At 40.4% G+C, this 27,225-nt stretch overlaps 1 protein-coding gene across 2 annotated transcripts in view; it reads right to left on the bottom strand.

Moving 5' to 3' along the window:
* SPPL2A (signal peptide peptidase like 2A) overlaps positions 1 to 19,399 on the bottom strand; it is a 54,287-nt gene extending 34,888 nt beyond the window's left edge. For both annotated transcript variants that reach the window (XM_082734789.1, XM_082734790.1), the window contains exons 1-5: positions 18,553 to 19,399; positions 2,364 to 2,483; positions 1,867 to 2,049; positions 722 to 811; positions 129 to 262 (exon numbers count right to left, since the gene is read on the bottom strand). In XM_082734789.1, the coding sequence (XP_082590915.1) occupies positions 129 to 262; positions 722 to 811; positions 1,867 to 2,049; positions 2,364 to 2,483; positions 18,553 to 18,618 (593 nt within the window). In that variant the 5' untranslated portion in view covers positions 18,619 to 19,399. The remainder of the gene's footprint in view (positions 1 to 128; positions 263 to 721; positions 812 to 1,866; positions 2,050 to 2,363; positions 2,484 to 18,552) is intronic.
* Between the last annotated feature and the right edge of the window lie 7,826 nt (positions 19,400 to 27,225).

Genomic DNA, 27,225 nt, shown 5'->3' with positions numbered 1-27,225 from the left:
TCTGATCGTAACAGCACTATATTCTGAGGTCAGGTATATTTTAATTATTGTTACATGATTAAACTGAGTACCAGACAATAATTTTTTAGCCACTTATTACAGAAACACTGAAGTTTAATTAAACTTACAATTCAATTAGTCCGCTCCAGTATCCTCCCAATGCCACAGTGAACACAGCAATTACAAAAATAACCACCATAGTATAGTCAAAGTTAGGCCATGATGGAGAATACATTTTTACAGTAATGTTATCTCCAAGAGTCTGAAAGACAAAATAAAAATAAAACCAGAATTAGTTTTCTTTCTCTTCCAGTGTATGGCAGCAATATTACAATTTCACTCTGAAAGGGATAAGACAGAATCAAGAACACTAGAATCCTTTTTGACTACATGATATATTCTCTTGTCAGAATTACGAGACTATGCTTTCGTTTATTAAATCCTCTAAGTTTGGTGTTTCACCTAGTCATATCCTGTACAGAGATTTAAGGATAAGATAAATGAAGATAAAGAAGTCAAAACAAATAAATATCCTTTCTAAAGTCAGGGCTCAGAAACACCCTGTGCTGAGAGGTGAACGCTTCTCAAACAAAGACTTGATAGGCCTTTATAGCTTCTTGTTAGCAAATGGAGCATATATAATTTAAATTAAATACCAGTGGTTAAAAGTAAAGAATTGTACTATGAATAAACTTTGTCTAGTATGTAATTACTAATTTACCTGCTTCATATCTATAAAGTCTTTGCGGCTTATAAATGCAATCAGTATTTTCACATCATGAAATTCAGATTTGTTCCCTGAGGGAGGAAACTAAAAGAAAAAAAAAACATATTATGAAAACTTATGAGCTACTAATATATTTACAGAATAAAATACAAATTATTCCTTTAAATATAAGTATTGTATCTTGGGACGCCTGGGTGGCTCAGTGGGTTAAAGCCTCTGCCTTCAGCTCAGGTCATGATCCCAGGGTCCTGGGATCGAGTCCCACATCAGGCTCTCTGCTCAGTGGGGAGCCTGCTTCCCTCTCTCTCTCTGCTGGCCTCTCTGCCTGTCAAATAAATAAATGAAATCTTAAATAAATAAATAAATATAAGTATTGTATCTTTTTTAAAATTCCAAAACAAAGTTTCCTATCTTCTGCCTTGATATTATATAGTAAGAGTTCTCAAACGGGAATCCTTTTAGCATAAACTTAAACTGATTTATATACTGGTATATCAAACACGTGTTTGTGCGTGATTACACTGAGGTTTAATTAAACTTGCACACACTTATTCCTAAGAAAGTCTTGTCCATTTTAGGAACAGAAAAGACATTACAAAGTTTTCCAACTAAATGCCTATCAAAGCCAGAATGTTTATTTTATTTATTTTTAAATTTCTATCACAATTATTTTTTTTAATTTTTTTTTATAAACATATATTTTTATCCCCAGGGGTACAGGTCTGTGAATCACCAGGTTTACACACTTCACAGCACTCACCAAAGCACATACCCTCCCCAATGTCCATAATCCCACCCCCTCTCCCAAACCCCCTCCCCCCAGCAACCCTCAGTTTGTTTTGTGAGATTAAGAGTCACTTATGGTTTGTCTCCCTCCCAATCCTTTTTAAGTGGTCTCCACACCCAGCATGGAGCCAACACGAAGCTTGAACTCACAACCCTGAGATCAACACCTGAGCTGAGATCTCGAGTCAGATGCTTAACTGACTGAGCCACCCCAGACTGTTTATTTTAAAAGAATCCTACCATCAGATTATTCAAAACTCAGCCCCTAAACTACACATCAAAAAGGCAGTACAATATTTATGAAATTTGATACTTTTCATGAGCTCAAAAGTTAGTAAAGTTTTAAAACTTACTAGGACACTGTTATTGGCAACCAACAATGCTTCAGCACCTCCTGTTTGTGCAATTCTGGCTTTTTCAAGAATATGGCAGGTTCCCCACTGTACTACAACTGCTTTGCTCTTTATTCCATCAGGTGGAATATCAGAAAGGTTGCATAGTGGTGTGGTAGTCAGATTCATCAAACTGATGGAAGTCTGGGAAGAAGAAATGTCTTTAACATAAAAAACATATTTCACAAAAATGCATTCAGTGACAAAGTATCAATATTGGTTTAATACTAGGTTCTTTTAAATTCTAAGTACTTTATGACAACCAGGCTTTGAGGTATTTTAAAATTCCCTAATTTGTTTTTCCCACAGAAAGAAAAATACTTAAGCCAAAACAATAAAAGTTACTGTTTATTGATCATTTTATATTACAACTAGTTCACACACTAAAACATAATCACTCATTCTCACCTTTCAATAATTTTATGTTTCCAAATAAATAATAACTGTGATTTACTTACTGCATTTTCTAGGGTATTTGGAAGAGCCGTCCAATGAGGGTTATATAGCATGCAGTAGTCCTTAGATGGTAAAGGTCTGCCATTTCCAGACGCATGCAGGATTGCTTCCTGAGCAGCTGTCTAGGACACGAACAATAATTTTCACACTGGTAATAATTCGCTTTGTCAATAACTAAGGATTTTAATAATGCTATTTATATATAAGTTTGACCACACTTCCTTAAGAGGGAAGGTCTTCCAATGAATTTATTTCTTCTTGTTTGAGGAAATACTGAAATCATATACTTTCACCCAGAACACATTCTTTTATGTGTTAAGTATTATCAACACATGTGTTAAGTAACACATGTGTTAAGTATTTTATGTGTTAAGTATTATTTTATGTGTTGTTAAGTGACTTATGTATTAAGTCACTTTCTTTTTTTTTTTTAAAGATTTTATTTATTTATTTGATAGAGAGAGATCATAAGTAGGTAGAGAGGCAGGCAGAGAGAGAGAGAGGAGGAAACAGGCTCCCTGCTGAGCAGAGAGCCCGATGCGGGACTCGATCCCAGGACCCTGAGATCATGACCTGAGCCGAAGGCAGCGGCTTCACCCACTGAGCCACCCAGGCGCCCCTTAAGTCACTTTCTTATGGGGACACAATTATGGTCCTTGTTAAAAGGGCCAAATCCCACACGGATTGCTGCTATGGGATAACTTCAATATTCTCTTCACACCCTGAAACTTTCCTTCCAATCTCTTATGAGTTATTACTTCATTGTTTACGTAGCATAAAAGAAAATGCACTTGAAATCCCTCAATTTGCCTTGCATGTCCACTCTCACCATTGTTACTTAAAATAGCACTGGAAGTCCTAGCCTCAGTAATCAGACAACAAAAAAGAAATAAAAGGTATCCAAATCAGCAGAGAAGTCAAATCTCCACTATTCCCAGACAACATGATACTCTATGTAGAAAACCCAAAAGACTCCACCAAAAAGTTGCCAGAACAATAAAGTCACAGGATACAAAATTAATGTGCAGAAATCTGTTGTCTTTTTTTTTTTTAAGATTTTATTTAGAGACAGAGCACAAGCAGGGGGAGCAGCAGGCAGATGGAGATGGAGAGAGAGAAGCAGGCTCTCTGGTGAGCAAGGAGTCGGATGCAGGACTCCATTCAAGGACACTGGGATCATGACCTAAGCCAAAGGCAGATGCCTAACCAACTGAGCCACCCAGGTGCCCCATCTGTTGTCTTTCTATACACCAGTCATAAAGGAGCAGAAAGAGAAATCAAGGAATTGATCCAACTTAAAACTGCACCAAAATTCATAAGGTACCTAGGAATAAACCTAACCAAAGAGGTGAAAAAACTACATTCTGCAAACTATAAAACACGAATGAAAAAAATTGAAGAGGACACAAGGATATGGAAAAACATTCCATGCTCATGGGTTGGAAGAACAAATATTGTTACAATGTCCACAGCATCCAAAGCAATCTACAGAATCAGCAGTAATCCCCATCAAAATACACCACTTTTCACAGAGCTAGAACAAACAATCCTAAAATTTGTATGGAACCACAAAAGATCCTGAATAGCCAAAGCAATCTTGAAAAAGAAAAGCAAAGCTGAATGCATTACAATTCTGGATTTTAAGCTCTATTACAAATCTACAGTCATCAATACAGTATGGTACTGGCTCCAAAATACACACACAGATCATGGAACAAAACAGAAAACCCAGAAATGGGCCCCCAGCTATATGGTCAACTAATCTTCAACAAAGCATGGAAGACGGGCACCTAGGTAGCTCAGTGGGTTAACCATCTGCCTTTGGCTCAGGTCATGACCTCAGGGTCTTAGAATGAGCCCCATGTTGCATAGAGTTCTCTGCTCAGCAGGGAGTCTGCTTCTTCCTCTTTCTCTGCCTCTCCTCCTACTTGTGCTGTCTCTCAAAAATATAAATAAAATCTTCAAAAAACAAAAACAAAAACAGGAAAGAATATCCAATGGAAAAAAGTCTCTTCAACATATGATATTTGGAAAACTGGACAGCAACATGCAAAAGAATCAAACTGGACTACTTTCTTAAACCATACACAAAAATAAATTAAAAATTGATGAAAGACCTAAATGTGACACAAGAAACCCACCAAAATCCTTGAGGAGAACACAAGCAGCAACTTCTTTGACACTGGCTATAGCAACTTCTTACTAGATGTAGCTCCAGAGGCAAGGGAAACAGAACCAAAAATGAACTATGACTTCATCAATAGGTGCCTAGATGGTCAGTCAGTAGAGAATACAACTTTTGATCTCACGATTGTGAGTTTGAGCCCCACTGTGGATGTAGAGATTAGTTAAAAATAAAATCTTAAAAAAAAGGACTTCATCAAGATAAAAAGTTTTGGCACATTAAAGGAAAAACAAAACAAAAAGGCACCCTACTGAATGGGAGAAGGTATTTGCAAATGACATATCTGATAAAGGGTACCTAAAACCTATTAGAACTTATCAAACTCAACACCCCCCAAAAACAAATAATCCAATTAGGAAATGAGCAGAAGACACGAATAGACATTTTTCCAAAAAAGACATCCAGGTGGCTAACAGACACATGCAAAGATGCTCACCATCTCTCACCATCAGGGAAATAAAAATCAAAACTACAATGAGGTATCATCTCATGCCAGTAGGAATGGCTAAGATAAAAAACACAGGAAATAAAAGATGTTGACGTGCATGTAGAAAAATGGGAACCTTCTTACACTGTTGGTGGGAATGCACACTAGTGTAGCCACTCTGGAAAACAGTATGGGGATTCCTCAAAAAGTTAAAAATAGAGCTACCCTACAACCCAACAACTGCACTACTAGGTATTTATCCAAAGGACAAGAGAATACTGATTCAAAAGGGCACAGGCACCCCAATGTCTACAGCAGCATTATCAACAACAGCGAAATTATACAAAGAGCCCTAATATCCATCAACTGATGAATGGATAAAGAAGATGTGGCACATATACAATGGAATATTACTCAGCCATCAGAAAGGATGAAATCTTGCCATTTCACTGATGTAGATGGAGCTAGACTGTATTATGCAAAGCAAAATAAGTCAATCAGAAAAAGACAAATACCAAATAATTTCACTCATATGTAAAAATTTAAGGAAAAAAAAAAAAACTCTTAAATACAGAGAACAAACTGGCAATTGCCAGGGGTAGGAGGATGGGTGAAATAAGATTACGAGTAAGAGTACACTTATCTTGCTGAGCACTGAGCAATGTACAGAAATGCTGAATAATTATATTATATATCTGAAACTAATACAACATTGTATGTTAATGACACTTCAATTAAAAAAATAAGTGGGGCGCCTGGGTGGCTCAGCAGGTTAAATCTCTGCCTTCAGCTCAGGTCATGATCTCAGGGTCCCGGGATTAAAACCCCCATCGGGCTCTCTGCTCAGCTTTATGAATCTACTTTATGAAGTAGATTTTCCTCCCTCTGCCTGCCTCTCTGCCTACTTGTGATCTCCCTCTGTCAAATAAATAAATAAAAAATATATATATAAAAAAGAAATGCACAAAGAAAACTGTATAAGGATATTCACAATATCATGTTACAGGAAAAAAAAAGTCAACAACTTTCACTAATAAGGAGCCCATTCCATTATGATATGCACAGTACAAAGCCATTAAAAAGAAAGAACTAGGGGTGCCTGGGTGGCTCAGTTGTTAAGCGTCTGCCTTCAGCTCAGGTCATGATCCCAGGGTCTTGGGATCGAGTCCTGCATCAGGCTCCCTGCTCGGCAGGAAGCCCGCTTCCTCCTCTCCCACCCACCCTGCTTGTGTTCCCTCTCTGTGTCTCTGGCTGTCAAATAAATAAATAAAATCTTAAAAAAAAAAAAAAAAGGAAAGAACAAGATCCAGGAAGAGGTGTACACAGTGAGAAAAGCATGTTCCAGATAGATACTTACAGCATGATCCTATTTTTTAAGTAAGCTCTATGCCCAATGTGGGGCCTGAACTCACCAGCCAGAGATCAAGAGTCACACGCTCCATTGACTCAGTCGGCACCCCAATGTAACCAATTTTTATTAAAAAAAAAAAGAAAGAAAGAAAAGAAAAGTGACCTCCCACCCCAAGTTCCCTATATGTATCTGTACATTTATGTGAGCTTGAAGATGTGGAGCGAGACACACACCAGGCTATTTAAAAAAAGAGAGAGAGGGCACCTGGGTGGCTCAGTGGGTTAAGCCGCTGCCTTCGGCTCAGGTCATGATCTCAGGGTCCTGGGATCGAGTCCCGCATCGGGCTCTCTGCTCAGCAGGGAGCCTGCTTCCTCCTCTCTCTCTCTGCCTGCCTCTCTGCCTACTTGTAATCTCTCTCTGTCAAATAAATAAATAAAATCTTAAAAAAAAAAGAGAGAGAGAGAGAGAGAAAGGCAAGGGAAACAGTGTGAAAAGACTGGAGAAACTAAAAAGGAAAAACATTCAAAAACAGAAAAGTATAAAGCCCATCTCCTCTTATCCTGGCTCTCAGTCACATATTTACACAGGAATTTCTTTCATGTTTCCAGACACTATCCATATACATTTAATATAAATGAATATATATATGAATACATGGATACATATCTCAAATATGTATAGTTTTATACATGAGGTCAAACTATACAGCTCTTTGGCTTTTCTATATATTCCTAAATTTATGAAGTAGATTTTCCATATTGACACATACACACTACCTTCTTCTATACAATATATAACATTCAGCATTACTTTTATAATTGCTAAAACTAAGAGATTTTTAAAAAGCTTAAATGTTCAAGGAAGTACAAAGATACTCAAAAAGGAAACATTTATTGCTAAAAAGGGATTATAATCATCCCTACAATTGAAGAAAATTCAACACTGATAAAAGCAAAACTCACTGATATTGGAATTACGAAGGCAAAACAAAAATTTCAGTGGAAGATTAGTATTACAAAAGTAGAACCAAACACAACTGTAGAATAATTAGTATTCGATGTGAAACAACCCGCAAATTTCATTAGCAAACTACCATGCTTAAACAACTTCAGCATTTCCGCTACATTTTTTGAAACATTTTGAAAATTTTATTTGTTTAGTTGACAGAGAGAGAGAGAGAGCAAGCACAAGCCGGGAGAGCTGGAGACAGAGGGCGAGAGAGAAGCAGGCTCCCTGCTGAACAGGGAGCCCGATGCGGGGCTTGATCCCAGCACCCTGGGATCATGACTGGAACAGAAGGCAGACACTCATCTGACTGAGCCAGCCAGGCAAACCTCCACTATATTTTAAAAAATATCTTAGTAAATTTCTTACAGAGATTGTATAGCTTAAAAAATTTAGTTTATTAACAATAGATATAATGAGCTTTCGAATTAAGAGCCCTGGGACAGAATGGCTTCACCATTTACGCCCGTGTTCCAAGTTACTTGACCTGTTCTAAGCTTCAACATCCTCAGCTTGGACACAGTTGTCATGAAGACTGAGGTAACGCAAATATTTGCACATATTAAGCTCTTAGTAAATAGTAACTATTATTATTAATTATAAATAAGACATCTAGCAACCTGCCAAGCCCTTGTATTATGCACAAAAAATATGAGATGATTAATGGTTGTTTAGGGCTCGGTGGGATATGTGAATACGAGGTGATAGCTAAAGAATGTGGATTTCTTTACCCATGTACCCCCTGATACACACATGCACAGCCTCCCCCATTATCAACATCTGCACCAGAGGGGTATATCTGTTACAATAAGCAAACTTACATTGGTCATTACCACCCACAGCCCATAGTTGATATTTAGGATTCACTCTTGGGTGTTGTACATTCCATACATTTTGACATGTACCCACCATCACAGTAACCTGCAGAGTAAGGAATAGTTTCACTGCTGTAAACAACCTCTGTGTTCCACCTATTTGCTTCTTTCTGGGGTGATGTAAATGTTTAAAAATGGACTGTGTTAACAGTTGCACAGATCTGTGAATATACTAAAAGCCACTGCATTGCACATTTCAAATAGGTAAACTACATACTATGTGAATTACATCTCAATAAACCCGACTTCCTCCAGAGAAACACTACATTAGAAATTACAGTTTTACTATGAAGATTAAAAACCAATATGAAATAATCAGAAACAGAATGTGATTAAAGTTAGAGTCTCTAATAAAAACTGTGATAATTCTTATGGTGTTAGAAATGCAAATTCTTGGGCCCTATTCCAGATCTACTGAATCAGAAATTGCCAGGCAGTTTATTTTTACAAGCCCTTCTGGAGATTCTGCTACGTGTGTTTCAGAAGCACAGCGACAGAAGCAGAGCATCTCAAGATTTATTGTGCATACAAATCATTTAGCAATCATATTAAAATGCAGATTTTGACTCAGTAGGTCTGGGTGGAGTATGAGATTCTGCATTTTTAACTAGATCCTAGGTGATGTTGATGCTGCTGGTCTAAGGTCCACACTTTGAGTAGCAAGGCCTTAAAAGAACAGAGTAGTGGAAAGCACATTACTGTGGGTCAATTAGTAGGGAAGCATAAAGAAAAAGGCTTGAAACTCAGCGACCCTTCAAGCATTACAAACACCAAATTCGGTGAGGCTTGTGGTCCACCCACATGCCAGCATTAGATCATTTGACAAAGATCCTATGATGGAAGCGCAGGATATCTTCCTTCACATCTTCCAAGTTAGAGATGTGCTGCACAACAACTGGATTTTCCTTTGTAATCAACTGTGGTCTGGTCTTCCATGACTTTATGCAACCTTTAAAAATTATGTTTGCATTTTCAGTCAGTAATGGAAATATTCTCAAAGTAAAAAGCTTAGTATCAAGGGCTTAAACAGATTTAGAGATAATACTCTAGGCCCTTTATTTCATAGCTCTAACAGGTCCCAAACAACCAAAATGAAGTGGTCTCAGGGGCCAAGATTAGAACTGAGCTCTCCAAAACCTAGACCAGCAGTCTTTCAACTCTGCTACCATTTCAAGTTCCTTCCTGCAGTTTCATCCCCAAGCAAGTCCTAGTGCCCAACCAGCACCCTCCTGTTTTATATTATACTGGTCACATGGATCTCTACATTGGTTGTTCACTCCCTCATCTGTGATACTGGTGTAGATCTCCTACCCCAAATTCCTCTAATATCCGATTAGTTCCTCCCACATCTTTTCCTTATACTCTTCTAAATACTCCCAACTCTAGGTCTCTAGAGCTTCACACCATTTCTTTTCCTAGGACAATGCCTTACTACTCCCCCACAACTTCCCTCTGCATACCAGGTCCTACAAATACTGACTGTGGTCAGGTTTTCTCCAGGATCATCAAATCATCGGTTTTATAGTGGTGCCTTCATATTCACAACTTACTTGATCCTCATAGACAAGATAACTTGACTAGCCCATGGTAGTAAAGTAGTACTTCCTTTTCTGCCCCAAATTTACCTCCTTAAAACTTCATGGGATGTCTGTTGCTCACAAACAGTTCCGAATTTACTTTATCTAGATCACTTGACTTCAGTCATATTCCCTATCATCTTCTTTTCAAACCAAAAATATTGGTGTCTAAATCTATCTTAATGTTACAGTGACCTATGCCTTTGCTTATTTTTCTCAACAGCTTTCGGTATGACAGGTGTCAAATGATTACCAAAAGCCTAAAAAGGAACACCTGCAATGACGTCTACTACACTCCCTTGCCTGCACACATACTAGCTCCCCATCTTCTCAGACCAGTCGGACCGTAAACTAAAGGGACATGTACAAAAGGAGCTTGACCATGTCCATATACTTACGGGGAGTAAGCCTTGCACTGACCTTCATGTCCTGCTTGTCTTCCTGGGCATGTGAATTACGGGCCTCTGTTCCAGCAGCCTCCTGATGCTGACTTACCAGCCCAATGTTAACCAAGTGAGAACAGGCCTGCTCTACTCCTGCCCAAGCTAATAGCACAGTTCAAGGATTCTTCTTTGAATCCTTCGTTCACAGGTTTGCCTTCTACCCTTCTTTCTTCTTCAAACAGTATCTTCTAGCAGATCTCTTTCCCAGATTGAAGTCTTCACATATTTCTTTCAAAAAGAACAAATCTCTACTAAAAATGTATCTACTGTGCTCCCTCCTATCCTGTATACATGTGACCCTCTGGGTCTGCCAGAACTCTGTATCTTGGCCCATTTTCACCTGATGAAGTGAAACACTGAGTAACACAATGTTAACCTCTTCCCATGTGCACATTTAATTCCCTTTAAAAGCCTCAACAGATTTGTTAAGCATGGTTCTTCCTTCTTCCTAGAGATTATGCTCAATGCTCTGTACAGAAATTTCTTAGCTGTTATTATAGATCAGTGCCTCTTGAACATTAATGTTTTTGTTAAATGCAGATTCTGATCCAGCAGCTCTTGGGTGGAGCTTATGATCATGCATTTTGAAAAAGCTTCCAGGTGAGGCTCTGGTTATACGGAGTACATGGTTATGCACTGCATCATGAATAGTGGTGAAACTAACAAGTCTTCTAGATATTATTGGGGTCCTCCTGGGAATTTTCTCAAGAGGTGAGTCATACTGTATCTGCAGTCTTCTGCTGGTATAACCAATAGTCATATTTTTGGCCAGGAGTTCTACTCACCCATGAGTTCCTTCAAAGCTCTTCAGTATATGCATCTCTGGGTCCCAGCTTCCCCAACCCCTTCACAGTCTATCAATCAAACCAGATTCAAGTTATTTGTATTGCTATCCATTAGACATACATCACCCTTTAGTTTCAAGGGGCAATGTACAAATGTGTCTATAATTCTCTCTCCAATTAACCCCCCAGCAATCTTTCCTCATGAAAACTACAGATTAAATTATTTCTGCATGTTTAGACACCAAATACAAGAACTGGAGCTTAGGGATAAATTTTGTTAATAAACAGAATTTATCTATAATGAAAAGCAGCAATTAAAAAGATGCTATATTCCAGGGGTGCCTGGGTGGCTCAGTGGGTTAAAGCTTCTGCCTTCGGCTCAGGTCATGATCCCAGGCTCCTGGGATTGAGCCCCACATCAGGCTCTCTACTTGGCAGGGAGCTTGCCTCCCCCCTGCCTACTTGTGATTTCTGTCAAATAAATAAAAATTTTTAAAAAGATGCTACATTCAAAATAAATAAATAAATAAATAAATAAAGGCGCTATATTCCTAAACCAGAAGATTAAAAAAGTTGCAATGTAATCATGAATGCTAAATGCAACAGGAGCAATAGTCACCTATCCCATCACCCTTATAACCTAGCAATGTAGGAGGCATCCCTTTCTTTATAGACGTCTTTCCCTTTACACAGCTAGAGTTAATAGCAATATAGTAAGAGCAGGAGGGGGCCTCTATAGGAAAGACAAGAGCTGAGGTTGTGTATCCTGAAGGACACACTCCAAAGTTAGGCTTAAGTAACTTTCTTTCTTTCTTTTTTTTTTTTTTTAAAGATTTTATTTATTTATTTGACAGAGAGAACGTGAGAGAGGAACACAAGCAGGGAGAGAGGGAAAGGGAGAAGCAGGCTCCCCACTGAGCAGGGAGTCCAATGTGGGACTCGATCCCAGGCCAGGACCCTGGGATCATGACCTGAGCTGAAGGCAGACGCTTAATGACTGAGCCACCCAGGTGCCCCCTAAGTAACTTTCTGATCATTCATTATTATGTATTTTCTATGTCTATTTCCTAATACATTATATAATCAACAACCTGCATTATTTCTACTCCTACCTCCAGGATTCAAGGTTGATGGAAATGATGCACTCAAAGTGACTAGACCCAGACCCATTAAGATTAAGTGTAATCTTAACCACTTATTAGTGGCTCAGCGGATGCTAAGGCATTGAACAGCTATTTACAGGGAATCAGGAATCTGTAGGCCATGGGAAAAGCCGAGCCAGCATCATCCTTGCACTCAGAAAATCTGGGGATTGTAACATACAGGCAAAGAGGTATTACGGTGTGGGGAGAAGACAGTCATTTATTCAGTATTCTGCAGTCTATGAGATGCTAGGGGAGACAGCAGAGAATGAGTCTGCTAAAGTTTCCCCTTCAAGGGGCTCCTATTTTACTAGTTACTTAGATCTATCCTTCTTCTTGGTTTTCTCTAAGTAATCTTACTACTTTATGATACATCTCAACTGTTACAGAATTTGTGATTTATACCAGAATTCACAAATTCAAATGACTACAAGGCCAGGCAACATAAATGCATAAAAAGTTGATTTAAGATTATAGTGCATAGTGATGTTTTGCAAATTCTGACCTAAAAACAATAAAATTTTTAACAGAATCTTAGTGTTTTGGAGTTAAGGATCTGTATCTGGAGACTTTATGGTCTTGAGTTTTGTAAACAGACCCAATTTCAGGTGATTTTTAGCCAAAGTTATCAAATATATAATATACATAACTTCTATCTTTAAACCCTTTCGTACAAATAAATTCACAAGTTTACCCAGTTAGTCTTCCTTTTTTTTTTTTTTTAAGATTTTATTTATTTATTTGAGAGAGAGAGAGAAAGATCACAAGTTGGCAGAGCAGCAGGCGGGGCGGGGGGGGGGGAGCAGGCTCCCTGCTAAGCGACAGCCTGATACGGGCTCTATCAAGCTAGGATCCTGAGCTCGATCCTAGTACCCTGAGATCATGACCTGAGCTGAGGGCAGAGGATTAACACACTGAGCCACCTAGGCGCCCCTCCAATTAGTCTTCTGACGTATTCTTGATGCACAAGAAAACATTATTGCACAACTTAGTGGAAAAATATCAAGGAATGTTTAGAAACCCTGGGTTCTAGTCCTCTTTTTCATGCCTTTCCGTATGATCTAAGGCAAGTCATAAATCTTCCTGAACCTTTTCAAGATGATTTTGAGAGGAGATGTAGGTTACATTTTGGTAAAGAGATAGCACAGCCATCAGTGACTGATAAAGCAGACAATGGGATGCAGAATCCTCAGAGGCAAGCTAGAGGAGAGAAGATTAAAAAAAATTTTGTGAAGAATCTAAGAGTTAAGGAAGGAATGTGACAGAACCAGTATGTTTAATGCCGTAATGTTGTAACAAAATACCACAGACTGGGTGGCTTAAACAAAAGAAATTTATTTTCTTATAGTCTGGAACCTAGAAGTTCAAGATCAAGGTGCAAACATACTTGTCCTTAATTGATTTCTGATAAGGGATCTTTTCTTAGCTTGTAGATGGCTGCTTTCTTCACATGGTTGGGAAAGAGAACAAGGCAACAATCCCATCATAAGGGTCTCATCTAAACCTAATTATCTGACACCTCATCTAAACCTAATTATCTCCCAAAGGCCAGTCTCCAAATACCGTCACACTGCAGGTTAGGGCTTCAACCTGAGTTTGAGAGCAATTCAGTCCATAGCATTTTGCCCTTGGGCCCCCAAATTCATTTTCTTCTCACACATAAAATACACTCATTTCATCCCAACAGTGTCCAAAGGCTTATTAACTCATTCCAGGATTAGGTCTAAAGTCCAAAGTTTCATCTAATATCATCTAAGTCAAATATGGGTAAAACTCAAGATACAGTTCATTCTGAGGCAAAATTCCTCTCCAGCTATGAACCTGCAGAACCAGATAAGTTATACGCTTCCAAAATATAACGGTAGGACAGACACAGGGTAGACATTTGGATTCCAAAAGGGAGGGGTGCCAGGGTGACTCAATCATCAGACTCTTGATATCTACTCTGGTCATGATTTCAGGCTCCTGAGACTGAAGACTAAGCCCTGAGTTGGGCTCTGTGCTGGGCATGGAACCTGCTTAAGATTCTCTCTCTCTCTCTGCCCCTGTCTTCTGTCCCCTGTCCCCCACAGTTCCTCTCTCTTGGGGGGAAAAAAAAAAAGCGTGTGTATGTGTGGGAAATCAGAAGGAAGAATGTGGTGACAGGACCCAAGCAAGTGTAAAACCTAGCAAAATAAATTCCATTAGATCTTAAGGATCAAGAATAATCCTTTTTGGTTCAACGTCCCCCCTTCCAGGCATACTGGTAGTCAAACCCACCGAGTCCCCCAAGGCTCCAAGCAGAGGCCATATGACCTGCTGAAACTGAGGCAGTGGCCTGATCACTGATTTTGCCTTTGGGTTCATTTCTCCTCTGTCCTGAAGAATAATCCACGCGTCCAGAGCCACAGAGCTGCACCATCCCACCTGTCAAATCCAAGAAGTCCAACAGCCTTTCTTCATTTACACTTTACTATATATGCAGTCAGGAGGAATCACACTGCTCCATCAACATTCTGCTTAGAAATCACCTCAGCTAAGTATCTAATTGCACTGCTCACAATTCTTCCTTCTACACAATACTACACTACATCACAGTCCAGCCAAGTTCTTTGCCATTTTAGAATAAGGACTGCGCTTCCTTCACTTTCTAATGACATGTTCTGCATTTCTGGGACTTCACCAGAACTGTCCTTAATGTCCGTATTTCTGGCATGCACCTCAAACCTATTCTGGCCTCTACCCAGATACAAAGCCGCTACCACATGCTTAGGTATTCGCTGTTGCAGCACTGCACTCCTGCCCAAATCTGCCTTAGTCAGTTCTGCCACAACAGAATACCAAATGGTGGGTAGCTTAAACAGAAATTTATTTTCTCACAGTTCTCGAAACTAGAAGTCTAAGATAAAGGTGCCGGCATGGTTGGTTTCTGGTAAGGGTTTTTTCTTTTTGGCTTGTGGATGGACACTTTCTCACTGGGTCATCACATGGTATGTGTGGGGGGGATGGGTATTAGGGAAGAGAGAACAAGCTCTTTGGTGTCTTTTCTTACAAGGCATCAATCCATCACAAGGGATCTATCCTCTGACCTCTCTAAACCTACCTACCTCGTAGAGGAACCCTTTCCAAATACAATCACACTGGGGGCCAGGGTTTCAACATATGAATTTTGGGGAGACACAACTCAATCTACAACACAGCAACTCAGCATGCCCCTGGCAGCTCTGGTAGCAGAACATACATTCTTTCCCCAAGAGGATGAGAGAGGAGCACAGAAGAGAGGGAATTAAGATTCTCTGAGTTGGTGTATTATACCAAAGGAATGCAGATTTCAGCCAGATATTTCTCTGCTGGGGATCCTGATTATCACTTCACTGTAATTAGTTCAAGATGTAACTATGTAACACATCAAATTCTTTGAAGTAATGAAAAAAAAATGAACAGAACTTTTGTAAAAACATTATGGGAAAGATTCAGGATTCTTCAGAGAACTTTGAAGCAATTTTAGAAAACAGACCCCAGCTAAACTTTACTCATTGTTTTTGAAACAGAACTCTGTGATTGGGTCCAAATACCACCATGAAATAAAGCCCTAACAGTCACAGCTAGGGATGGGGATTGGACTGGGGAAGGAAGACTGAAATGGAATCATGGCAAGGCCAAGAGAGCACTAACTATGTGCCACACGCTCTTTTTTATTTCTAGACTTAAATGTTTAATGGGTTTAGAAATCATCAAAACAGCCAGATGTGCTACAGCTTGTGTTTAACAGGAGGTCAACTGGTGTGAGGAGGACAAGATGACGAGGGTACACTACATGATGCTGAAGGGCCTTTCCAATACTTAATCCTCTTCCTTTTCTAAAAGATGAGGCAGTGGTTTCTGGAGTGTGCTGCTTCTACATGAAGACAGTAGCCTTGTTCTTACATAACTAAAGGGAAAGAAAGCTGGTATCAGTGCCAGCTTCAAGAGCCCAGAAAGGAGAAATGAAATGATTAAACTGCCATCATTCATTCAGATGAACACAGAGAGGCCACCTAGAGCTATAAGATTAAGGAAGAGGAACAAGCAAAGGCTTCAGGGACAAAATGGTAAGAAGAAAAGAAAAAAAAAAGTCCAAAAGACTCCAGACAAAGGAAGTAGGTATCCAGTAAGTAGGCTGAAAGGAGAAATAATGCGCCTGCTGAGGAAAGGTACACCAGATTTGAGTTCCTCAGAAAAGGAAAGAGATCATCTCAGGAAGGGTCAAGAAGAAAAGAGACCCACTGAGAAACCAACAACAGAAAAATCTATAACAGTGGTTGGCCCTGAAAAAGATCTCTACAACTCAAAAAGATCTTGGCATTTTATTCATGCTCATTAAAAGAGTGCCTGGCATATAATAGATGCACACTACATATTTGCAGAGGAAAAAACACCTTACTGAGTCCCACAACAGCCCTGAGAAGATCTTCCCAAGAATTAGCACAGTGAGATGCAAAATATAAATGTGTGATATAAAAAGAATAAAATCTACACTGTGGAAGATATAGGCTAGCTATGATTTAGAACAGGGGTGACCTTTAGATTTGTGAAGCCCTTGAAATTACACTCTAATCACATTTTTTAGCAACAAGGTTCAGTGCTTTTGATTATAATTTCATTGTGAGTTATCAGCAATTGATATATTATTAAATCAATTACTGTACTGGCAAAAGATTATTGGGAATATGATGAATAGGATATATAGAGAGATGTATCTATATATATTATCTAGGTTACAGTTTCATGTGTATTTACATACCACCTGAATTGTTATCCTTTAGACATATGGTACATGGTAAACTACACTTTAAAGATTAGACTAACACTGTGACTTTGTTGTTCTCTTTATATTGTACTTCCCCTTCATCCCACAAAAGCAATTTTTAGAAACATTATCTCATTCATGTTCCTATTGTTGCCTAGGAAAGTTAGGAGTACACCAAAGGCATTTAACCATTTTAGATTTTGATTTTGGCTTCTTAATAAATGTCAGACACTTTTATATTAAATATACTCACTAACACTAAACCTTTAAATAGCAGAGAATGCAAAATATACTTTTTCAGAGAATTTACAAATTCTAATGGAAAGAACTAGACAGGAACACACCGTATCAATTCCGTGTAGATAGAGCTCACTTCCGTGTAGATAGAGCTCACAAGTTTCTGACCTCAAACTCCCTAATGAAATTTCCAAGAAATAAAAACTGAAACAGATCATTAGTGTCCTGCCCATTCGCTGAAGCTCCGGTTCCTTAATGTTTAACTTTTTAAAAAGATTTTATTTACTTGAGAGAGAGCGCGAGGGAGAGAAAGAGAGCGCACAAACTGGGGGAGGGAGGGAATAACAGGGGTCCCGCTGAGCAGGGCCCATCCCAGAACGTTGGGATCAAGACCTGAAGGCAGGCGCTTAACCGACTTAGCCACCCAGGTGCCCTGTTGATGCTGAATTTTAAAACATTACTGCTTTTCCTAATTACGAACACACTTGTGAACACATTATTTGCTACTGTTACTTAACCGACTCCCCTCCTCATTAAACTAGGTGGAGAACTGAAAACCAGAGTATACAGTGTGAAGCCTTTTAAAAAATTATTTTAGGTGCGCCTGGGTGGCTCAGTGGGTTAAGCCGCTGCCTTCGGCTCAGGTCAAGATCTCAGGGTCCTGGGATCGAGTCCCGCATCGGGCTCTCTGCTCAGAGAAGCCTGCTTTCTCCCCCCCCCCCCCCCGCCTGCCTCTCTGTCTACTTGTGATCTCTACCTGTCAAATAAATAAATAAAATCTTAAAAAAAATTATCTTAAGTTATTACTATTATCAACCCCCCCCCCCCCACACACACACAATGAAATCGAATGAGCCCTACGGGGAAGCAGGAACTACATTAGAAGAAGCAAACCAACCAACCACACACACACACACACACACACACACCGCCCCCCCCCCACCTGTATTCGAGCAATTAAACTAAAGCGCAGTCTTTGAACCGCTAAACACCCGGGGGGCGCGTATAATTTTTTCTTCTTCCGGACGGTGAAAGAGATCAAGATGTTTTAAGAAAGGGTTGACGGTAGAACTTAGGTCAATTTAGAACGCCGGAACCATGAAAAACTATAATGAATGCTCAAGGTCAATGCAGCAAGAGGGGCTCGGTAGAGAGCTTGCTCCGGGGTGGGTACTTCGAGGACTTCAAAGGCCGGGAATGGGGGTGGGGTGGGAAGACGGGAAGGAAGAGGGCGAAGAAAGGGCGGCTGGAAGGAAATGGAGAAACGGGAAGGGGGCAGGCCGGTAGTGGGCTGGAAACGGAGTCGCCGGGCGGGAGCCCGGGGGTGGGGAGGAGAAGGGGCAGGGAGCCCCGGCCCCGCCCCGGGGAGGCCCGAGCGCCCGGCCGTCCCCCTTACCAGCGGGAGCAGGAAGCCCCAGAGCAGGGCGGTCGCGGCCGTGGGCAGCGGCCGCTGCGGCCCCATCGGACTGCTGGGCGCTCAGCGGCGCGGCGCTTCTCGGCGGGCACAGGTTCCAGGTCCCGCCGCGGCACTGCCTCCGTGGCCGGGGCGGACGGGCGCGGACGGCGCGGGGAGGCGCGGGCCGCCGCTGCTGTTGGGGCCGCCGCTGTAGCGCCGACTTCCTCTTCCGGCTCCGCCCAGAGGACGCGGAAACCCCCGCGCGGGGCACGTGGAGGCCAGGTCGGCGCGCGTCGCCAGTCGGGCGGGTGCTCGGTGCTGTGCGGTCCCGGCGCTGGCAGGCGGCGGGCTGTGGGTCTGGGTGTGTCTTGCTCTTTCCAGCTGCCTGACCCGAACTCTCCCTAGAGTCCGGACGGTGGGGGCGCCCCGCCCAGAGCAACTTTTTCAATACCCTCTTCCTCCTAGGAGTCCCCGAGCGCCTGCTCTGTACTGCAGTACCGGCCCGGGCGTGCGGGCGGAAAATCTGCGGGCACTGAGCCTTAATTCATCTGCCCACCGGCAGGTCCCGGTCACTCACACGTATATCCCAGATACGTCCATTGGGTCCCAAACTGCTGCCACCTCTGAATCCGGACGTTTCTCTCCTCCAGACTAATGTGTTTAAGACTCCGGGCGGCCCATTATCCACATACCAGTTCTGGATATAAATCAAATCATGTCACTCCCCATCACACATAGCACAAAATCAAAACTCTACTCTGGCTGCGAAGTGTATACATAGGGTCCCAGTCTTCTTCTCTGACCCTGTCTTCACTATTTCCCACGCTTTTGTAACCCCCACGGGGCCACCTTTTGGTTCTTTTGTACTGGTTTTCTTTCTCAATACCGGTTCTTTGGCATTCCCTCATCAGCTTAAATGTCACTCCCCCAGAGGGAACTTCCAGACAAACCCATCTCAAGGAGCCATCCAGTCACTTTCTTTACCACGTGGCTTATTTACTCTGTAAAGCACTTTTCACTCTACTGTTCTCTTGCTTATTTATGTGTTCATTTATCTGTGATGTCTCCTCCCACTTAATAGCAAGGAGTGTCTTTGCTTTGTTCACTGCCATATCTCTCATATCTACAATACCTGGCGTAAAGTAGGTCCTCAAATGTTTGTTGGATTGATATTTAATTCTAAACACTGAATAGGATATATACCTGCCATCCCACAGCTGAGTTTAGCAAGGGACACAGATGTGTGAACAAACATAGTTCAGGATGAATGGCGACTCCTTCCTTTGCACAAGATGCCTGGGAGTATCAAAGGAACATATAAAAGGGGTGCCAAAAAAAATTCCAACCTAAGCTGAGTCTAGAAGGGTGAGTTAATTTTAGCCAGTCAGTGGGCAGGGGAAGGGGGGAGACTTCCAGGAAGAGTGAACCATTAGTGTCAAAGCCAAAGGTGACATTGGAGGAACTGCAAAACTTGGGCTTGGCTGAAGTTATGAGTGGTGAAAGATGAAGTGAGAGAAGAGGGCAGAGGCCAATCACAAACAGATTAGGAGGTCCTGCTTAGAACTTTAGGCTTCATCCAATTGTTGGTGGAAAACCGATTAATAATTAGAGCAGTGACAATTTCTGGTTTAGAAAGCTCTCTTGGTGGCAGGCAGGGTGGCAGCTGGTTTGAAACAGGGTGAGAGTGGGAGCCAGCAAACCTGTTGGACAGCTGTGGTAACCTAACCCGGGCCAGGGATAGTGAGGGCCTGAACTGAGACAGTGATGGGAGAAATGGGGAGGAGGAGATGGACTTGAAAGATTTGTAGTAGAATTTGGTCACTGAGAGGACAAGGGAGATGAAGGAGAGAAGGAGAGGGATGATTGCTAGGATCCTGTCCTGGGCCGTTTATTGAGATGATCACCACAGGAGGTGGGGTTGGGTGGGCAGGCATGCAGAGGGAAATATTTTGGACATGTTTTGAAATTCGTGTAGGCATGCAGAGGGAAATATTTTGGACATGTTTTTTTGAAATTCTTGTAGGACATCCAAGTCAAATGTCTGCAGGTTGATAGCTAGGTAGGTCGGTCCTAAGGTTCATGGCACAATCAGGCCAGAAAATAGGTCTCCTGCCTGTAGATCATAGACTCTTTTTCACACTTTCTGGCTGCTGAGGGCAAGTTTCCTCTTCAGTAAAATAGCTATGTTAGACTAGATGACTTCATCTCTAAATATTGCCTCTTGCCCATAGTGGCACTTTGCCTAGTGAATCTCCAGCGTGGCTCCTGAGGCTGTCTGAAGATCTCTGGTTTTCCTGTCTACATTTATGCCCACTTTTCCTTCTCAATTGGAGAAATTTTTTTGCTTGCAGCCAAAGAAACTATTATAGGCTGGTTCCTTGTACAATCTCTCTTTGCCTGCTTTATTTTTCTCAGCTGAAAGATATGGACAGTAATACCTGTACTGCCTGCCTTGCATGATTTTTGCAAAAATTATCTGATTTGTAATGTGGGTAAAATTACTCTGAAAAATAAATTTTTTTAAGCAGCAGGAGGAGAAGGAGTGAAGGAGAAAGAAAAGACTGATAGAAGGCTGTGTTATTGCTATCATCTGAAGTATCAGCATTGTTTGTCATAATTCCCCTGACAGATGGTATCTCTTTGGTCAGAGTCCCTATTCAGGATGAGGTGAAGGAAACTGGGAGAGTTAATGGAAGATTAAAAGATTCTTGTGTAATGATTCGACTACTGGAAGGGCTATTAACAGTTATTTGGAGGACACCACTGTAACACATGAATTTCCCTGCAAGTACTAGGTATGATAAAGAATACCAGCACAAGTTTTAGCCAATATTTTTCTTCCACAAATAAACTATGTATAAAAATCCAATTACAGGGGTGCCTGGGTGGCTCAGTCGTTATCTATCTGCCTTTAGCTCAGGTCATGATCCCAGGGTCCTGGGATCAAGCCCGGCATAGGGCTCCCTGCCCAATGCGAGGCTGGATGCGAGGTTGGATGCGGGGCTGGATGTGGAGCTTGATCCCAGAATCCTGGGATCATGACCTGAGCCGAAGGGAGAGGCTTTAACCCATTGAGCCACCCAGGTGCCCCTCTTCTAAGTGTTTTATAGTTTGTGGTCTATGTTTTAAGTCTTTAGAGCATTTTGAGTTGATTTTTGTGCTTATCACTCTTTTAATGGGAATAACGATTATCACCTCAGTCTCAGGAATTATCTTGTCCATAGATTAAAAAGCTGCTTAGAGTTTCCTGGTATTGCTTTTCTGTAAAGACTACTTGGCTTTGGTTAAGTGTTTTCCTCCTCTAATACCTGTTTATGAGGCATTTCTCCTTGAGAGAACATGTGACTTAAATGGTTCCTGGTTCACTAGAGGTGACTAGGACCAGAGAGGCAAGCCAACAGCTATGGTTTCATCACTAGATCTTCTCTTCACCTGTTCACATTTTTTTATTTCTGTTATTGACAGAATCCCTTCCCATTGGAGATATGTCAATTAGTCAAATATAGTTGCCATTTCCTACATAAGAGGCGACTTGAAATTTAACTTGAATCTTCAGGAGTGCAGAAGAATATTCAGTAGTTGAAAGTATTGAGAGAAAAAATTTCCTAAAGCTCATAGTTGGGGAGCAGCATGTGATCCAAGGTGATAGACCAAAATTCAAACTCTGGTCACTTCTCTTAGGAAATCTTGTAAACTGGAAACAATGGAAACTCCTCTTCCTCTTCCTCCTCCTCTTCCTTCTTCTTCTTGTTCTTTTTTAAAAGATTTATTTATTTGAAAGAGGGAGAGCACACCCACAGCGGAGAGGGGCAGAGGGAGAGAGTCTGAAGCAGACCCTGCACTGAGCAGGGAGCCTAAGGGAGCCATGGGGCTCCATTTCACGATCCTGAGATCAGGGCCCTGAGATCACGACCTGAGCTGAAACCAAGAATCGGATGCTTAACTGACTGCACCACTTGGGCTCCCCAACAAGGAACTTCTTGAATACAACATCATGCAAAATTTAATAATAATGTCTTATAAGCTATTATTATTATTATTATTTTAAAGCTCATATTTATACCTGTGTTTTTTGCATACATTATCTAATTCATTTAAAGCAATTTTATGAGATAACTTATTACTTTCATTTTGCAGATGAGGAAGTATAGAGGTCAAACTCTCATATGAAATCTTCCACAGGGACATCTGGGTGGCACAGTGGGTTAAAGCCTCTGCTTTCAGTTTAGGTCATGATCCCAGGTCCTGGGATCAAGCCCTGCATTGGGCTCTCTGCTCAGCGGGGAGCCTGCTTACCCCTCTCTCTTTGCCTGCCTCTCTGCCTACTTGTGATCTGTCAAATAAATAAATAAAATCTTAAAAAAAAAAAAAAAGAAATCTTCCACAAGGTATGGAGCAGGAATTTAAGCCCAATGAGATAGGATTCTGGAAAGACAGAGCTGTAGGGAGCATCCAGAATCTGTAAATTAGATTCTCCTTTCTATCACTATAGGTGCTCAATAAATGTTTGCTTAATTAAGAACTTTTGCCAATAATTAAGAAGCCTGTGTTGCTGTTTTGAATATTTTTAGGTTCAACTAAATTACTTCTGAAGTGTCTTCTGAAGCTTAAATAGAACTAGATTTTGAGGAACCACTGGAACTAATTTTTTTAAAAGTCAGTTATTTTATTTAAAAAAATTTTTTAAAGATTTATTTATTTATTTATTTATTTATTTGAAAGAGAGAGGAGAAAAAGAGAGAGAGGTGGGAGCAGAGGGAGAGGGAGAGAGAGAATCTCAAGCAAACTCCCTGCTAAGCTTGGAGCCTGACATGGTGTTTGACACCAAGGTCATGAACCTGAGCCAAAACCAAGAATGCTCAACTGAGTGAGCCACCCAGATGCCCCCAATTTTTTTATTTTGATTTGCTTGGAAAAATCGGAAAGTCTTTTTATTGGGAATAAGGAGGGAGAAATTTAAGTAACAGAGTCAATATTAAAATGATTCTTTTGGGCCATAAGATTATTAAACCCAGAAATACATGTATTTTAAAGTAATGTTAACTTTTTGAACAGCTTGAATTTACCAAGCTAGTGCCTGATAATAGCAGATTTATTCCTTCTAGGTTATATTTTACACTAAAAATGAATAAAGATAATTTGATGTGTATGTATGATAACAGTATAGGTAGAATACTTACGAATTCTTTGAATGAATAAATTGTTTTACAAAAAAATTTCTGAAAGCAAATGTATTGTAAGCTAGAGTTATATTGTTCCTGGTGTTGGAGCATAACAAGAGGTGCTATTGTCTATATAAATCAGTGTGACTTTGAAGCAGTGGTTGGTTTTTAGATGTCTCTGGGAATGGCAAAGCGTAGACCATTTCCAAGCTTCCCAGGCAGAGCAGATTGAAATCACATGTTACTAAAATCCCTTTCTGGCTTTAGATGAATTAATTGACGTGGTTTTCTAGCTTGGGCACTACAGTATTATCTCTTGGCATGTTGAGACTGCTCTAGGCTTTTAAAACCAAGTCACTTTATTACAGGAGCTTCCAGATTAATAAACTGTCACCTACAGCAAGTAAATGCAGTCAGATCTTGCCACACAAGGATATTTGCAAGCTTCTAAGGTGCCATTCATTATACAACAGAATAGTTTCCACAGGACCTTTCTGGCTCTATTTTGCTATGAATCTATGAACTATTAGCTACTTGGGGGGACAGACTCAGGACTTTCGACTAACAGTATAATTCAGGAAATTATATTGATCTCCTATTATGTGCCAGGTGAATAAGGAGAATTTACATTTGTTAACCAATGCTCTACTTTCCCTAGTTCAATGCTGACAACAATTAATAAAAATAAATTAATATCTTGGGGCGCCTGGGTGGCTCAGTGGGTTAAAGCCTCTGCCTTCGACTCAGGTCATGATTCCAGGGTCCTGGGACTGAGGCCCGAGTTGGGCTCTCTGCTCAGCAGGGAGCCTGTTTCCCTTCCTCTCTCTCTGCCTGCCTCTCTGCCTACCTGTGATCCCTGTCTGTCAAATAAATAAATAAAATCTTTTTTAAAAATTTAAAAAAATAAATTAATATCTTTAGACAACATTTAATGAGCTGTCTGGTTTGGCAGGAATGTTACATTCACAACAATGTGTAGGCTGATCCCCAAGAATTCTTTGCTGAAAATATAAAGCATATAATTATGTCTCCTCATTAACAAAGCCTTGACAGTATTAAGCTTTCGCCTTCTTTTCCATGTTTTTCATTAACCTACACCTATCATTCTGTGTCAGGTGTACATGCTGGAGATCGCAGTGATAGGGCCACGTGACATCACCAGCCCAGTCTAGGCATTAGTGTGCGACCCAGTCAGTAACTACAGCTGGTCATTTCCAGCCACTCAGATCAGCTGACATGGGAACACCAATTTAAATGAGGCTGGTGACCCAATGTCACGAGATAGAGATTTAAAGGTCATGGGTTAAAAATTCAATAATGAAAGAGAAGAGCATAGGAAATAGAGAAGAGTGAGAAAGGTATTTTACAATTTACAAAGATAAAAGAGCACTGTATGTTCTTTAACTTAGCTTTTTCTGGAATTATACTATACTCACAGGAAAGGGCATATATTGTAAACGTTCACTGTGATGAGCTCTCACAAACTCCACATGTCTGTGTACACAGAACGTGATCAGAAACTCCTCCAAAGTCCCTATTGTATTTCCTTCTAGCTACTATTTGCTCCCAAGAGTAACTATATACTGACTTCTGTTTCCCTCCAGCATTATTAAGATGTAACTGACATATAACGTTGTGTAAATTTAATGCCTTCAAAATGATGATTCAATATACATATATATTGTGAGATGATTGCCACAATAAGGTAAGTTAACACATACAATACCTCATATAGTTACCTTTTATGTGTGTGTGTGGTGAGAACTACTACTTGACTCTCTGAGCAGCTTTCATGTATAAAGAACAGTGTTGTTAACTATGGTCACCATACTGTACATTTATTTGATCCCCAGAACTTAGACATTTTATAAATGGAAGTTTGTGCCTTTGACTCACATCTCCCCATTTCCTCCATCTCCCTGGCAACAACCATCTACAGTTTCTGTGAGTTCAGCTTTTTTAGATTCTGTATATAAATGAATTTATATAGTATTTGTCTTTCTCTGACTTATATTCACTTAGCACGATGTCCTCAAGTTTCATCCATGTTCTCCATGCTAAGATCTCCTCCTTTTTTATGGTTGAAAAATATTTCGTGTGTATAGGTGTATATACACACATACATTTTCTTTATCCATTCATTTATTGACTGGTGCTTAGGTTGTCTTCATGTCTTGGCTCTTGTGAACAGTGCTGCACTGGACATGGCGTGCTGATAGCTCTTGAAGTTAGTGATTCACTTCCCTCAGTTATATGCCCGGAAGTGGGATTGTTGTTTTCTACAGTGGCTGCACCAATTTATATTCCCACCAAGAGTACACAAAGGTTCCCTTTTCTCCACATCCTTGCCAACATTTGTCTTTAGGTTTTTTTTTTTTTTTTTTTAAGATTTATTTATTTATTTATTTGACAGAGAGACAGAAAGAGTGAGAGAGTGAGAGAGCACAAGCAGGAGAACAGCAGGCGGAGGGAGAAGCAGGTGCACCACCCAGCAAGGAGCCTGATGCAGGACTCCGTCCTAGGACTCTGGGATCATGACCTGAGCTGAAGGCAGACGCTTGACTGGCTGAGCCACCCAGCTGTTCCTTTTGTCTTTTTGATAGTAGCCATTCTAGCAGGAGTTAGGTGGTATTTTGTTGTGGTTTTAATTTGCATTTCCTTGATAATTAGTGATGTTGAACACCTTTTTATGTGTCTGTTGGAATGGCTTTCTGACCTCTATCACCACATATTTTGTCTCTTCTTCAACTTCGTATAATTTGTAATCATATAACTTGTGTTCTTTTGTGTCTTGCTTTTCTCTCAACATTACGTTTGTGAAATTCATCCATCTTGTTACATATGGTTGCGGATCACTTGATTCAATTACTGTATTCCATTTAATGAATACACTACAACTTATTATCCATTTTTTGTTTATGAGCATTTGGGTAATCCTCTACTTTTCATTAATTCAAAAAGGAAAAGCCCGAATTTTATATAATGAAAAACTTGATCTGAACTTGTTCCTCCAATTTCAGGTCTTGTCGTTTCCCTAATCTCACTGAAAGTTCCAGTCAGTCCTGGCCTTTGCACATTCTGAAATATCTGTATTTGCCACCACCTATGCCTTAACCTGGATAATACCCACTCCTCCTTTGGGCCTCAGTTCGGATGCCACTTCTTCCAGAAAGCAACTCCCTTCCCCTAAACCGCTAGTATAGGTTATTTTTCTGCATTGACCATTTACTTGCATGTGTCCCCAGGAAACTGTGGGCAGAGGATGTGTCTTACTGTGTATACAATCCCCAGTGTGAACAGAGTTTTGGTTGAATTTATTTATTTATTTATTTACAAATCAATAATTAATTAATCCATGATAGACATGCATCATTTTAAGACCTGGTGAACTTTTACAGATACAGGACACGATACGGTCATTATACAATTTCTCCTCAATTTTAATAAATACAGAAATTGAATGTAAACATTTATCTTTTAAAATATTTTACTCATTTTTTTAGAGAGAGAG

The sequence above is a fragment of the Mustela nivalis genome (genome assembly GCF_964662115.1).
Source record: "Mustela nivalis genome assembly, chromosome: 6".
NCBI lineage: Eukaryota > Metazoa > Chordata > Mammalia > Carnivora > Mustelidae > Mustela > Mustela nivalis.
This window is presented reverse-complemented; position numbering and strand designations above follow the sequence as displayed.